Consider the following 15588-nt stretch of genomic DNA (forward strand, 5'->3'; position numbering starts at 1 on the left):
AAAAACGAAGTATGTTTTCTTCAATGTTGCAGTAGACTCTTGTGAACTAAATTGGAACTACATGTCACAGATATATTAACTTTGTTGATCCTATCAAAAAATATCCGAGATTAAATTAATAGTAATACACTTATCAAATATGTATAGATCAATTTAAATATTTGACAAATAAATCAATTCAAATCTTTAACCACTTCACATATACTAAACTTAAAAGCGACTATAACCTTCCCAAGAAGAAAATACTAGGCAAGAAGAAATCCTAGTCGATGCTAGAGCGCATCTGACACCCATTGTCACCATCGGATCTGCTGGAACAACTACTCATTAACTTTATAGTCCAAAATGCTTTAATCTAGTTTAGTAATAATACAAATTAATTTAAGCCTTCATTTACCATGACATTTGTGTGGGTGTGTGTGTGTCTCTTCCACACCTCAGTGATCCAATTCCTTTGTGCCTCGTCGTAGATCGATCAAAGGACCCCATAGTTTAATTGCTTTAATTGTTGACACCAGACTCGGCCATTAAATTTCACTCACCTGTTATCTGACATCTAGTACATCCTTCTCCACCCTTTTTTTTAGGTGGGGATCTCCTAATTTCCTACTTTGCATTTATCTGATGAACTTTTGTCTTCTTGTCTGCTCATTTTCTTTGCTGTTTGTTCTTTGTCAACTCAAATTTTATATCTCTTGTTCAATTAAAACAAAACTGCTAAAAATCCTCAAGTTTTGATTGTGGCATTTATCCTAGCAATGCTCTCATTTCATTTAAAATGACCTGTTCTAAATTTTCCTATCATTTCCAAGTAATCTGCAAAGCATTGAAGCTGATTCCTACGTTATCAACATTGATAAGAAATTTCACGTTAATTGAGCTTCCAAAGAGCATGATATGTGGTTCTCAACATGCCATCGCTAAAAGTATATTGCATAGCCAGAAGAGATAACAATTATCAATGCATATTTGCATTAAGAACTACAAAATGTCTACAAAATTTCACAAGCAGAATGAGATTAACCAGATACTGTAACTACTAGGCAATGAATAGAAACAACATAACCTTGATAAACTCCAGTCTTGTCTTGTTGGTGACCATGTTTAATTGGCAGGACTTCAATACGAAGGGAGGACAGCAATCACATCAGATGCTCTCAAAACAATGTAATCAGCACCATCAGCACTCTTGAACTCACTCCCAGCATACTTAGAATACAAAATGGTACTCCCAGGGCTGATCTTCAATGGTTTTCTATTGCCTACCTCATCCAATGGGCCGGGGCCGACATCGATCACCTGTTATGCACATAGTACAAGAAAGGCAGAGAATAGCATTTTAGCTAGTGTCAATCTCGTAAGAAAATAAATCATGCTAAATCACCGGGAAACTTAATACTGAGCTGCCACCCCTTTCGGGGATAAACCCGAAAGAGGGGAGTACCACGATGATTAGTTTGATTGCCATGGAAATGCACGCATCAGTTCGACATGCAATAAGAATACAAAGGGATAAAGAAGGCCAAAAAGTCATTAAAGTAGAAAAGGACAAGGAAAGAAAAGAGAAAAAGAAGGTTGTCAGATGGATTATCATATACAGAGAAGAAAGAGAGGGCAAAAAGGAAGACGGGTTACATTTTCCTCCAGCTAAAACAAGCAAATGAGAAAAAATTTCGCCAATTAAACACAGAGGCATGAGGCATTAGAATCAAGGTTAACCAGTGGGCTTTGCAAAGCTTTCGAGTGATATACAACCGAGTGAAGTCCAACCATTATAAAAGCTTAAAGATGTTTACTTATATTGACATTCTTTCACTACTACAATCTCTGAGAGGAAAGCTCACCGTCCCCACCGAGGGCTTTTCCTTTGCAGCTTCAGTCAACAGTAATCCACCAGCAGTCTTCTCTTCAGCTTCCGCAACCTGAGAAGAGAAGAATAGGAAAAGACAAACTAATCACATGCGCACACACATTCTTCACATTCGTAATAACTTAAATGTTGCTAGCAGTTGCTATTTCTTGAAAAACTGAAAATATAAGAAAACCTTAGAAAAAAGCTAATAGGACATCCAGACTTGAGCAAAAATTAGGTTCCAATTTTACAGTCGTAGCAATCAGGAGAATTGATCTAGAAAATTGATCTAATATCATTTTAGATGATTAATAAGGCCAGCAATCATGGCATCCTGGCAGCATCAAGACAGAGGTTGGAATCAAATGCCTCTGGGTCTTATTTCAAGATGACAGTAAATATATTTCACACAAAGACCATACAAGCATTAAAAGTACAAGTTCAATAACCGCATACCTCAGCTAAAATGTGATAAAGCTAAAAAATAAGACCAAATAAATGATTGTTCGTCAACATTCAGACATTCCTATGGACATTTTATTAGAAAATACTAAAGTTGGGGGAAACGGAGACAAGAAAGCGAATGAGTTTTTAAAAAACATATTATGGAAATCACTGGAAATTATTTTGATAATGGTTTACCATAACATCCTAAATATGATTTAAATTACCTCGGGCAAATGAATATGAGATTGTTTTAGTCCCAAAGCAACATGGGAATCCTTTTGAGGGAACCATCAAGGCATCAACGATACATGACCCTCATCTCGTATATCTGATGGGAAAGTAGGTAGCAACATATGCAATGCCAATTATTCGTCGCTATGTCATGGTCCAAATATGGAACTCAAGTGGAGAGTTCGCATCCATCTAAAACAGAACCCATAATCAAAAAAGCCTCATACAGTAGGTCACACTTTTATATTACCATTATTAACTAAGCTATGCATTCATTGCACAAAGATGCATCGGAAAGGGAGGAGCAAAAAGTATACAAGCAAAACAAGCTTTAACTCATACCCTGATCGGAACTAGGTCTGAATGAAAATAACTGTATAAATGAAAAACAAGTCATACAACAAACCTTAATTAGAACTCGGTCATTAAGCGGCTTGAGGTCCTTAATATCATCAGTTTCAAGAATACCCAGTATATCATTTTCCTTCAACAAAACATGATTAGATCCATTAAATTCAAGCTCTGTTCCTGCATACTTCATATAGACCACCTGTTTACCAGCCTACAACCAAATAAAGAATGTATATCATCAAAACTCAGCTGACAAGTTGGTTGCTCAAGACGAAATTAAAGGTCAAGAATACAATTTTTAAGCAGTGATACAGCAACGTAACAGGCCCAAGTATCAAAATAAAATCAATTATAAACGAGTGAAAGTGAATTAAAATCTGTACATGCATAATACTATGATTAACAACCTTATATATATTAATTCTCATTCTCCATTATCTAATATGGGCCCAAGTTCATCGCAACTTATTTTCTTCATTCAAATTCAAATGTAGAAGTAAGCTGCCTGAAATTGGTGCTAGCTTGTAGAAAAAGATGCAACTTTGTACATGTGAAAGCACCATTCTTTCTAAAAGTTTTAGAAAATTTCAAAGAATGGGTAAACGGCCAAACTTATACAGCATCCAGAATAAAAGATTGCCGTTACTAGGATCAGAACCATGAAGAATATTCACAAAACCCACAATTCAACTATCCAAAATGTCGAGTGGAGACCATACCTGAACACTGATATCTATTTGCTTTGGTCCAATTGTTCTACCTTCCCCAACAGCAACAACTTCACCCCCTTGAGGTTTTGACTGGGCAGTTGTTGGAAGCAGTATTCCACCACTGGTTTTCTCCTCCAAGGATTTAATCTTAACTAGCACTCTATCACCCAAAGGTTTGATGGATGTGTACTGAAAAAATCCATGAAAAGAGCCTATAAGGTAGGAACATTGAATTTGTTCCAAAAAAAGTGACTCTTGAGTAAAATATTGTCCCTAACCATAAAGACAAAACAACAAGAAGTGAAGGCATCGAAAAGAGCAGCTAAAGCACCCTGCAAGGCCCTGAAGGTTATTCAAATCCAATCACTGAATCAAACACTTTATGCACACGTATGCATATGTTTCATTGTTAATGATTGCAAGCAATCATAAAAGGTTCAAACTATTTTATGGTTTCCAAGATTCCGAAGGATTTACTTCTTGATAGCTTAAGATCCAAAGGACTTACCTTCATAGCCAACACTGGAAAATCGTTAACTAGAGATGCAAAACGAAAAGAAGCACAGTTATCCAAGTCAACCTTGTCAAACATTGACACAGGTGACACCACATGATGCAGATGGCTGAATCGGCTCCACAAGAAAGTGAAACGTTTAGTTCCTTCAAAGAACCAAGTCTAAATAGAACCTCCTAATACCATTAAATTAAGAACCCAATAAAAAAAAAGGACCAACAACCATCTCCAACGCCACACTCTCACCTCAGCTCAGCCGCCATTACAGAACACACCCACCGAAATGGCAAGAATGCAACCCAAACACAAGAAATTGAGGGTCAGTTAAGTTGATATACCTTCGGAGCAACAACCGTCGCAGCCTTGACAACGAGGCCAGGGAAGCCCCTCCGGTTGAGCCCCACCATGGGGATTCCAACCGAAGAAGCAAGAGGAGCGATGGATGGGGCGAGGCGGAGACCCTCAAACAAGGGCATCCCCCTCGCTCCTACCACGCCGCATCCATATGGCTGCAAGGCCGCCATCGAGACACCGACTAACGCCCACCTGCAACCAAGACGACGCACGGAAACTATAAAAAAACCAAAAACTTTCTGCCGCATTTAGAGTCAGCACGATAAGAATCCAAACATTCAGCAGAAATGATGAAAACTAATGGATCGAAGGAGACATACGAATGGAGACGGAACCCTAAAGCTCGAGCTGCGCGAACCAGATGAGAAGGTGTGGGGGGGGGGGGAGCTTTATCCAAGAAACAAGGTCGTGATGCCTCTCGGTGATGGTTTAACAAAACGGTTCCTCTCGCAGAACAAGTAGCGGCGAAGGGTTCGGCTTGGTCGCGGGTGACATGAAATAAGGTGTTCCGAGAGATCAACGTACACGATTCGGGGTTCATTAGTGGCCGGAGAAGATGGTTCTAGATTTGGAAGGTTAGTATTAACATCTGAATTTAGGGTTCGATTAGGAATTCGTACCTCTAATGATCGATCAGTTTCGCCTCTGATCGATTGGTAATTGGAACTTTGTGATTCGTGTGTGATGATAAATTTCGATTTAGAACGAAAATGCCATTACTCCCTTTTCTTTTATAACTCTATTATTTGTTTCTTTAATCAAATTCGTCCAATTTCATTTTTCTATTCCGTTCCACAATTATATATATATATATATATATATATATATATATATATATATATATATATATATATATATATATTCTTTCGACATATACGATTAATTTCTTCACTGTCTAAGCTAGCAAATCTTGAGTAAGACATTGCCATGCACGAACTATAAAGCAAACCATTGATTCGAAGGAGAGCTTCGAGCAGGTCTTAGCGACAGACGTGAACTATAAAGCAAACAGAAGCCATTTGCCAAGGCCATGAAGCATGCATGCCCCCACGTGGGCTTCATCAACACTAGAGGCCGACCGGGTAGCGGTCGGCGCAGTCGAGCCAGGGGTTGTTCGTGCTCAGCCTGGGAACGCGCCGCATCGCCTTCCACACCGCGCTGTTACACTTGAAGCCGGACCCGAAGGCGATCTGCCACACCCGGTCGCCGCGCCGCACCCGGCCCTTGGCCTCGAGGTAGGCGAGCTCGTACCAGATGCTGCTGCTAGACGTGTTGCCGAAGCGGTGAAGGGCGGCGCGGGAGGCCTCCATGTGGCGGTCCTCCAGCTCCAGGTTGGTCTGTAACGCGTCCAGCACCGCCTTGCTCGCCGCGTGGATGCAGAAGTGTTCGAACGCGAGCTTGTAGTCGGGAATGTAAGGCTTGGTGGTGGTGGTTGTTGTTGTTGGTTTGGGGAAGGGGTAGCGGTAGAGAAGGGTGGCGAAGAAGAGGAGCTGCTCGGAGAAAGGGAGGACGAGGGGACCGAGGGTGGTGATGTTGACCTTGAGTGCATGCCCGCCGACCTCCATGAGGTCACGGCTGATGGAGAGGCCCTTGATTCTTTGCTGGTCCTCCTCCTGATACACGCACCTGCAGAAGGGATCGCATCTTTGGCATCAATACATGTAGGTGAGGGCACAACAGCAGCGGCGATTGAGTACCTGAAGCTCCGTTCATCGGCGCCCTTGTGGGTCCTCACGATGTGCTCAAGGCGGTACTTGGCCCGGCGGAAGTCGCGGCGTCGGTTGGAGAGCAGCACCGCGGAGCACCCCATGCGGAAGAAGCAGTTGGGTATGAGCATGGAGCGGTTGCGACCAGCGTACCAGGTGAAGGACACCGCCTCGGTGCTCACCACGACAGCGTAGCTGCTGGGGTTGGCCTGCAGCATATCGCGTGCCAGGTCGAGCGCCACGACGCCGGCGCTGCACCCCATCCCGCCGAGGTTGTAGCTCAAGATGGTACCCCGCATCTTGTAGTGGTTCACGATCATGGCGGAGAGAGACGGCGTGGGGTTGAAAAGGCTGCAATTGACGACGAGGACGCCGACGTCCTTGGGCCGGACGCGGCACTTCTGGAAGAGCTCGTCCAGGGCGCCGAACATGGCCATCGACGCCTCCGCGCGGCCCTCCTTCATGGTGGCGCAGTTGCCAGGGGAGAAGATAGACCTGGGGACGTAGCTCTCGTCGCCGATGCCCGAGTTCTTCAAGATCCGGGATTGGAACGCCAGGCTCTCCTCGTCGAACTTGCCGGACTTCCTCGCCAGTTCCACAAACTCCTCGTTCGACACCTGACACGCAGCACCACGTAAGCTCCAAACCGCACGCTGCGGTCCACGGAAGACATCGACTGCGTACCTTGAGATCATCAGAGGGACGGTAACAGGCGAAGTCGACGAGGTAGATGGGCCTCGGCTTCGACATGAAGTAGACGGCGACGGTGAAGGCGAGCACGCCGAAGAAGGCGAGCACAGTGGCGAGGTCGTAGCTCGTCTCCTCCCACACCTTCCGCCACAGCGCCTCCCGGGTCAAGCTGCCGACCTCCGCGCTGAACACCACGACGAGCACCGGAACGGTGACCAAGTACACGGCGTGGCTGATGAGATAGTGGTAGCCCAGCTTGACGTACTTGAGGTTCACCGACTGGAGGAAGTCCGGCAGCCTCCGGCGCACCCTGACCGAAAAGGTCGGCGAGCCAGCGTCGGGACCGGAGGCCTCCACCCCCCGGTTGACGATCTCCGTCGACAGGAGGGTGTGCTCGCCCGCCATGTCTCTCCTTCTCCCCATGGCGCCTAAGAGGACCAGCTGCAACGCGGTCGAGCGGGTTGCGGTTGGATTTGTAGCGGGAGGGAGGGGGTGGATGAGAGAGAGTTAATGTCGGCACCAACCAAAGGAGAGTGTGGTTGGAACCACCATTAATTCCCATTGATGGAATTAAGGTGGGGGTGTTCGAATTGAAGCTGCTCTGCATGTAGTTTGACGTGTTGAAGCCTTTCTCTATGCCTGACGCAGATTTCTCTTCTTGAACTTGGGTAATAAATGTGCCAACACGCTCGGTTGGCACAGATCATGGCAGCTCAGCTACTTCAATACCATCAAAGTACCACATCAGTCTAAGCTTAGCTTAATCTAAGAATTCCACCATTTCATTACAAGTAAAAATGTAGATCAACATGATAATAACAAGTCTAGATTGCATGAAAGTTAAACCTTAGGTCTTCTCCATTTAGTTGCACCAGTAAGGAGTTGGTAAGAAGATAAAAAGAGTCAAAAACCACTTGATTCATGGACGGTGTTGTGAGTGTTTAAAGCTTCCTGGAAACACCCTAATAATATTAGTATGAGAATGCCCCACCAGTAGCTTAAAGGCATGCATTTATTGAAAGCTCAGAAACTTCTCCTTCTATAATTGCTAGATTTAGATGAAGTGTCGTGTGAATCAGAACATTTGAAAGGTATTCGTTTTCGCCCACAAGCTTAAGCTCAGTTTGACTCAATCTCAACAATAACTATTTGCAAACTCAACATCAACTATAAAATATGGACATGATAAGTTTGCACACAAAAGAAAAAGAAGTCCCAGTCAAGTAAGAGAGAAAAGAAGTCTCACATCAGCAATGTTTAAAGGAATTGAGTGAGTGACATATATCAGAGTCTAACCCACAACTTAACAAACTCAAGCTCAAACCTTTAATTGAATTGGTGTCGAATTTGATATATATCAATTGCTTCAAAAATGCAAAGAAGGAAACAAGAGAGGGAACAGATACTCCAGCTCACCACAAGTTTTTATGCTTCACATGTATGAGACCATTGAAAACCTTTGGCAGGAACTTTGATTCTAGCTGATTTAGTGCTCGACGTTTGTATTAATCTTCGATTTCTAATGATCATGGAATACACAACCATCTCAATTCACTTTGTTCAACTCCACATGAACGTCATAAATGTATAGTGGAAAGATGGAGAGGGAGGAAGAGAAACGGACCTTTCAGTTCTAAGGTGTATTAAATCTTGATGTGGCAACAGAAGTGGAGCGCCATCCATTGCCCAGCTCGGCCGGTGGTCAGCAAGTCCGGCGGCAAACAAATGAGTCCTGTTCATCGTATGCAACAGTTGAGTTGACCATGTTTATAGGGCGGTTGGCAGGTGAACACCTTATCATATGAATAAATATGAGATTGACGAGGCATGCTGGGTCAACATGTTCTATCATTGGAGGAAAATACAGCACTCCCATCAACAACAACAATAAAAATTTAATATATCAACTATTTGAAATCAGATATATTGATTTTTGTACTAAGAAAATATGAGATTGACAAGGCATGCTAAGTCGATATGTCATACACTTAAGTCGATATGTGAACTGTTTCCTACACCTCCATTAAGCGTGTTTCAACACCATCACACTGTTGCTCTGATCACATCATCACGTATCCTCTAATTAATTGTTGTTCCAAAAACAATTAATGTTCTCCACACTCTATAGTGCGTATTAATGACAAAGCACCATTCTTAACATTGTCTAAACTCCAAACTATTTAACTACAAAGATACATGGTATCTTATCAAAACAAGTCATTCCTCATTGGCCAAAGATGTAAGAGGCTACGATCAAAAGAAAAACTATTTTTCTAGTCCATGTCTTAACAAAAAAATCTTTTCTTTTCCAAAAAAGAAAACTAAACTACTTTGTCTAATATAGTGAATGCTATGCTCACCAAGGCAAAAATATGGATTCATGTTGGAGGGTCAGCGATCCCTCTATGGTTGAGAAGTTTTAGCATGAGAAGCTAACCGGTGAGCATATCGATTAGCTTCCGTCTTCACATGAGAGATTTTACATGTAACAACCCAGTTTAGTCCCACTTTGGAATGAGCAAGAACTTGATAAGAGCTTAATGAGTCTACTACGATTAATTTAATTTGGCTTCGGAATTTTAGGCTAGTGATTCAAGATCAATAAGTTACTGGGTTAGTTATCATATCAAGTCGGGTTGTGATTGATAAAATCAGAGTCGACCTAGCATTGACCATAAGGAGGTACTCGAGTAGGAAAAGACTACCCATGGATGGAACGAAATAAGCTTCACGTGCAACATACTAGAGTTTTACTTTAAAATATTCTACGTCCTTGACGAGGACGTCATGTCCTAAGGAAGATAATACCCTAATTTAAGTTGGCAATAACTTGAATTGGATTCTAAGGATTTAGTGGATCTACTTCAATTAACCTGTGCTTAACCATTTTAGGCCAATGGTTCAAGCTTACTAAATTATTGGGTTAGTTATCTCATTTAGTTAGGTGATGATATTACTAGCTTGAAACTTGTCAAAATAGTTATATATATTGTGAATATGATTAATGCGACGCCAAGGGGGAGTTTCCTCCTTGTTCAGAATTTTGACCAGCTCAACATTCTCAGTTTCAGTTTCCAACTTCTAGTTTCCTTCTTGTATCACAGTGAGAAAACCTTCTTGAATGGCTAGAACCTCATTGTATTTGATGCCTCCTTTGAAGATGAATTTGCTTCTTGCCATCCTACACCTTCTTTCACTTGAGGAAATCTCCACCCTTAAACAGGTCACTGGCACCATGTGTATTAAGTTTAAACCAGTCACTATTAAGTTTAGCCCATTGCACTAGAACGTAACATGTTACATCTTTTGTTCCTTCGTAATCTTGCAGGAGATTATAGTGCATCACTAACCCCATCTTGGCAAAAAAATCTTCATTCATGAGATAAATCTTCAATGCAGAATAATTGGACCAATGGGTTTTTAAGAAAGGATCTTGGTTTGCTATAAAATAAACAAAAAGAGAGAAGAAAAGCACTAAAGACATATCGTAATATTTATAAATTCAGTAATATAAGATAAATTTCAAACGATACATTACTTAATAGAACATCCATTTAACACTAAAACTAACCTCAGTGCTGAATCTTCATATGCATCATTTACCTCGCCAATATAAATCTCGAAATCATTTAATGTGGAAGCATCATTAATTGTGATAAGGCTTCAATCAATCATAATTGAAATCAGATAACTCGAACTCTTGATTCTCTTTCTTCTCCCTCTACACCCAGTAAGTCAGAGAATCCTTTCCTTCCAAAGCACCAAAGAGAATTTCTCTATCAACTCTAAACAATCATATGTTACCATCATCAGGACACTAGGCCTATTATGCCTTTCAGAAGTCTTAGAATTTTGAGGCATTACAAATTTCAGCCAAAATTTGCATGAGATGATCAGCAACAAGCCTCCTTTCAATAATACAACTCAATGTTCTCCTGTATAATGGCCGCTGCCCTTTTGTCAAACTCCCATGATCCAGGCACTAATCCTTTTGCATCAGCTTAAGGTGACAGAAAAAGCCTCTTCTTAAATGCTCAACTCGCTTGCCATGTCTAAAAACCTTGTCATACTTTAGAGGAAACTTCATCGGGAAGGGGGACAAAGAACTCCACGCTCGAGCAGAGGGCTCGAGATGACTCCCTCTACCATAGCTTTCTTCTCCATCTCTGTAATTATCCGAGAAAGATCCTGTGACATTATTCTAATGACCTTAAAGGGGTTCAGAGAACATATGAATCCACCTTGTCCTGAAAACATATGGAAGGCCCATGTCTCTCCTCCAACGTGCCATCTTATCGACAGGAATCCTCCTGTCCTTAAACATCATCAGGAGTCTTGTAACATGCTTGGCCACCTTCTTTGAGTGATATTCCAAAGGCCTAATCTCTTCTATGAGATCCTCAGCTTGCACTGTGAGTCCACACCAGACAACTCCCTTCTTATCCCTACAGAGCTCAAACAGATTAGGCAATTTTACTTGTACAGGTTCCTTCTTCAACCGCTCCATTGGTGATCAACATCTCCGAAATGATTTCCAGCACTCCGTGGCAATTCCAGATTTCGGGCACCCTCTTCTTATTGCACCAATCCTGCCGGAGATTATCTGACTCTTTCAATCAACACTGTAAAATTTATAATATTATCCCTGAAAGCAGTGCAGCCCTCTGTGGATCACTGTGAGTCTCAGAACACCAAAAGCACAGCAGCTTGACGTATATTGGTTGATCAATGTGAGCAGAAAAAAGAAGATTCTTTTTCACGAAACATGAACACGAGCTCGGATGAACGCAATAAGAGATAGGAAGTGAGAGAAGCCCCCGGACTAAAATCGTGTCGAACTAAAATCGCTAGAATAACTATCTAAATCAATCGACCGAAATGATGCTCGATATAATGTGCGAATGAAGTTCTTTCTAGAGAAGCTAAAAATGGGACGGCCACTAACCCAATCCACCGGTTTCCGACGGATTCAAGATCAGAGATACAAACCCTACTGTCTGTAGCTTCATCGGCCATCAAAGTGCGTGCGCGAGAGATAGGGAGAGGGAAAAGAGAGGTCGCCTGACTTGAGAGACCACAACGCCTGTTCCGCGTTGTCCGTCAGGTGTGCCTCGTTCCGAAGTCATCCCTCCTCTGCGCCAGGCTGAGTCCGAGCGCCTGGAGGAGCTCGCCGAGCAGACCAACTGGCGCCGGTTTCCTGGTCAGCCTCGCCCGAGGAACGAACTCAGGAAACGGCGGAGGGCAAAACAAGGCCTGACAGCGTGCTGTCAACTTCTTATCATAATTAACAGTAATATATTTAATTATATATATATATAAACTACAATAAACTGTATATATATACATATATATATATATATATATATATATATATATGATGTATATGGGAATCATCTTAATCAATAGCTAATTTTGACTGCTTTTCCAATGTAAACTTTATTATCTCTGTTTTGGTACTACGAGAAATTCCACAGAGGAGATGATCCGTCGATGTCGTCATCATGGACGCCGCCGCCGCCGCTTACCCAGAAATCCTCCTCCTCTTCCTCAATGCTCCACCTCATGCCGCCTGATATGGCAAAAAATGGCAATGTGACACGTCATCCCCCTGACCAACGCACTGCCCGAGGCTCGCCATACCCTGCAGCAGCTCGGCCTCCCACGCAACCAAAGGCACAGTCCTGCCCTGCAGACAGCTATATCAGGTAACATCAAACCCCCTCTATAAATACCCCCGAGCCCTTAGAAAAAGGGGAGATCACACACTCAACAGACGGAGGTTTCTCCTCCTCCTAAACCCCCTCCACATCTTTCTCTAACTTGATCGTCGGAGGGGTCGGGTCGAGCACCCCGGCCCGACCTGTGTGCAGGTGCGAGACGGTGTCGCCTCTTCCTGGCGCTGTGGCGGAGCTTCTTCCCGACCGGGACGACCCGACCTCCCGACCCGAACCACCGAGCTCGGCTGCTGGGAGACCCCGAGGAGCGCCCCCAAGGAGATCACCGCCTTCCGGACCCGAACCAAGCCGCGACGGCCCCGAGGCCCCGGCTAAAAAAGTTACTTACACTAACATAATGGCGCTAGAAGGAGGGCCCGGAATGACGGTACGTTAGCTTTCTCCTTGGTTGCTCCGTTGCAGTCGACCTGCACCAGCAGCAGCGACTTCTGGGGCCGGTCTCGGCTCCTCGGCCTCTCGGCCACTCGGCCCCACGCGCGCGGCCAACCCGCCCGAGTCCCGCGCGCGCGACCAGCCCGCGCGTCCCGAGCTCCTCGGCCACGTGCGCAACCAGCCCGTGCGTCCCGAGCTCCTCGGCCACGCGCGCGACCAGCCCGTGCGTCCCGAGCTCCTCGGCCACACACGCGACCAGCCCGCGCGTCCCGAGCTCCTCTGCCACGCGCGCAACCAGCCCGTGCGTCCCGAGCTCCTCGGCCACGCGCGCGACCAGCCCGCGCGTCCCGAGCTCCTCGGCCACGCGCGCGACCAGCCCGTGCGTCCCGAGCTCCTCGGCCACGCGCGCGACCAGCCCGAGCGTCCCGAGCTCCTCGGCCACACGCGCGACCAGCTCGCGCGTCCCGAGCTCCTCGGCCACGCGCACGGCTCGGCCCACACGCGCGGCCAGCCCGCCCGTGTCGGCCCCCACGCGCGCGGCCAGCCTGCCCGCGTCGGCCCCACGCGCGCGACCAGCCCGCGCGTCTCGGCCACTCGGCCCCACGCGCGCGGCCAACCCGCGCGTCTCAGCCACTCGGCCCCACACGCGCGGCCAACCCGTCCGCGTCAGCCTCACACGCGCGACCGGCCCGCGCGCCTCGGACCCCTCGATCCCACGCGCGCGGCCACCCCGCCCGCGTCCCACATGCGCGGCCGAACCGCTCGCGTCCCACGCGCGCGGCCGAACCGCCCGCGTCCCACGCGCGCGGCCAGCCCACGCGCCTTGGCCCCTCGGTCCCACGCGCGCGACCAGCCGACCTGCACCACGACTTATGGGGTCGGTCTCGGCTTCCTGGCCAAACCCCCCTCGGTCCCACGCGCGCGGCCAACCCGCGCGCCTCACGCACCGGCCAAATCGCCCGCGTCCCACGCGCGCGGTCGAACCGCCCGCGTCCCATGCGCGCGGCCAGCCCGACCGCGCCGAACACCTCGGCCATAGCGTGCCCGAGACCTCCTCGGCCACAGCCTACCCGAGACCACCTCGGCCATAGCGTGCCCGAGACCTCCTCGGCCACAGCCTACCCGAGACCTCCTCGGCCACAGCGTGCCCGAGACCTCCTCGGCCACAGCCTACCCGAGACCTCCTCGGCCACGGCTTACCCGAGACTTCCTCTACGCGGCCTAAGTAGCTCCTCGGCCATGGTATGCCCGAGAGCTCCACGGCCACGGCTTGTCCGAGACTTCCTCTATGCACGCGCAAGTAGCTCCTCGGCCGCGGCATGCATGAGGAGAGACATGGCGTCGCCTGAGAGACTTGGCTCATGCGCGGCCAACACGCTGCCTCGCTGCCTCGGCCACTCGGCCTCGGGCGCAGCCAGCACGCTGCCTCAGCCACTCGGCCTCGGGCGCAGCCAGCACGCTGCCTCGGCCACTCGGCCTCGTGCGCAGCCAGCACGCAGCCTCGCAGCCTCGGCCTCATGCGCAGCCAACATGCTGCCTCGCTACCTCGGCCCCTCGGCCTCATGCGCGGCCAGCACGCTGCCTCGGCCCCTCGGCCTCGTTCGCAGCCAGCAAGCGGCCTCATGCAAACACGCTGCCTTGCTGCCTTGCTGCCTCGGCCCCTCGGCCTCGTTCGCAGCCAGCAAGCGGCCTCATGCAAACACGCTGCCTTGCTGCCTTGCTGCCTCGGCCCCATGCGCGGCAGCCCGCCTCAGCTGCTCGGCTGATGGCGCTGCCTGCTGCCTCGGCCCCGTGCGCAGCAACACGCTGCCTCGGCTCCTCGGCCCCGTGCGCAGCTAACACGCTACACGCTGCCTCGGCCCTCGGCCGACGGCGCAACCTGCTGCCTCGGCCCCTCGACGCCATGCGCAGCTTGCTGCGTCGGCCCCGTGCGCAGCAACACGCTGCCTCGGCCCCTCGGCACCATGCGCAGCAAACACGCTGCACGCTGCCTCGGCCCTCGGCCCTCGACACCATGCGCAGCTTGCTGCGTCGGCCCCGTGCGCGGCCAGCCTGCGTCAGCTGCTCGGCTGACGGTGCAGCCCGTTGCCTTGACACCTCGGCCACTCGGCCCCATGCGCAGCAACACGCTGCCTCGGCCCCATGCGCTGCAGCCCGCCTCAGCTGCTCGGCTGATGGCGCTGCCTGCTGCCTCGGCCCCGTGCGCAGCAACACGCTGCCTCGGCTCCTCGGCCCCGTGCGCAGCAACACGCTGCCTCGGCCCCTCGGCACCATGCGCAGCAAACACGCTGCACGCTGCCTCGGCCCTCGGCCCTCGGCCCTCGACACCATGCGCAGCTTGCTGCGTCGGCCCCGTGCGCGGCCAGCCTGCGTCAGCTGCTCGGCTGACGGTGCAGCCCGTTGCCTTGACACCTCGGCCACTCGGCCCCATGCGCTGCAGCCCGCCTCAGCTGCTCGGCTGATGGCGCTGCCTGCTGCCTCGGCCCCGTGCGCAGCAACACGCTGCCTCGGCTCCTCGGCCCCGTGCGCAACAACACGCTGCCTCGGCCCCTCGACACCATGCGCAGCAAACACGTTGCACGCTGCCTCGGCCCTCGGCACCATGCGCAGCTTGCTGCGTCGGCCC

General features: G+C 48.3%; 2 protein-coding genes and 1 pseudogene across 2 annotated transcripts; all 3 read right to left on the reverse strand.

Moving 5' to 3' along the window:
• Window positions 1-936: 936 nt before the first annotated feature.
• On the reverse strand, window positions 937-4930 carry LOC103977158 (20 kDa chaperonin, chloroplastic). The gene is made up of 6 exons (XM_009392599.3): window positions 4780-4930; window positions 4444-4651; window positions 3601-3780; window positions 2937-3092; window positions 1845-1922; window positions 937-1299 (listed from the first exon to the last, which is right to left on the reverse strand). The coding sequence occupies exons 2-6, from the start codon at window positions 4627-4629 to the stop codon at window positions 1120-1122; spliced, it is 780 nt and encodes a 259-aa protein (XP_009390874.2). The 5' UTR covers window positions 4630-4651; window positions 4780-4930; the 3' UTR covers window positions 937-1119.
• A 463-nt stretch (window positions 4931-5393) lies between these two features.
• On the reverse strand, window positions 5394-7310 carry LOC103977157 (3-ketoacyl-CoA synthase 10). The gene is made up of 3 exons (XM_009392598.3): window positions 6850-7310; window positions 6157-6782; window positions 5394-6085 (listed from the first exon to the last, which is right to left on the reverse strand). The coding sequence occupies exons 1-3, from the start codon at window positions 7276-7278 to the stop codon at window positions 5527-5529; spliced, it is 1614 nt and encodes a 537-aa protein (XP_009390873.2). The 5' UTR covers window positions 7279-7310; the 3' UTR covers window positions 5394-5526.
• Window positions 7311-8060: 750 nt separating this feature from the next.
• LOC103977156 (protein WHAT'S THIS FACTOR 1, chloroplastic-like) lies at window positions 8061-12111 on the reverse strand (annotated as a pseudogene).
• Between the last annotated feature and the right edge of the window lie 3477 nt (window positions 12112-15588).

The sequence above is a fragment of the Musa acuminata genome, chromosome BXJ3-3, assembly GCF_036884655.1.
Source record: "Musa acuminata AAA Group cultivar baxijiao chromosome BXJ3-3, Cavendish_Baxijiao_AAA, whole genome shotgun sequence".
In the NCBI taxonomy this organism is placed as follows: Eukaryota; Viridiplantae; Streptophyta; class Magnoliopsida; order Zingiberales; family Musaceae; genus Musa; species Musa acuminata.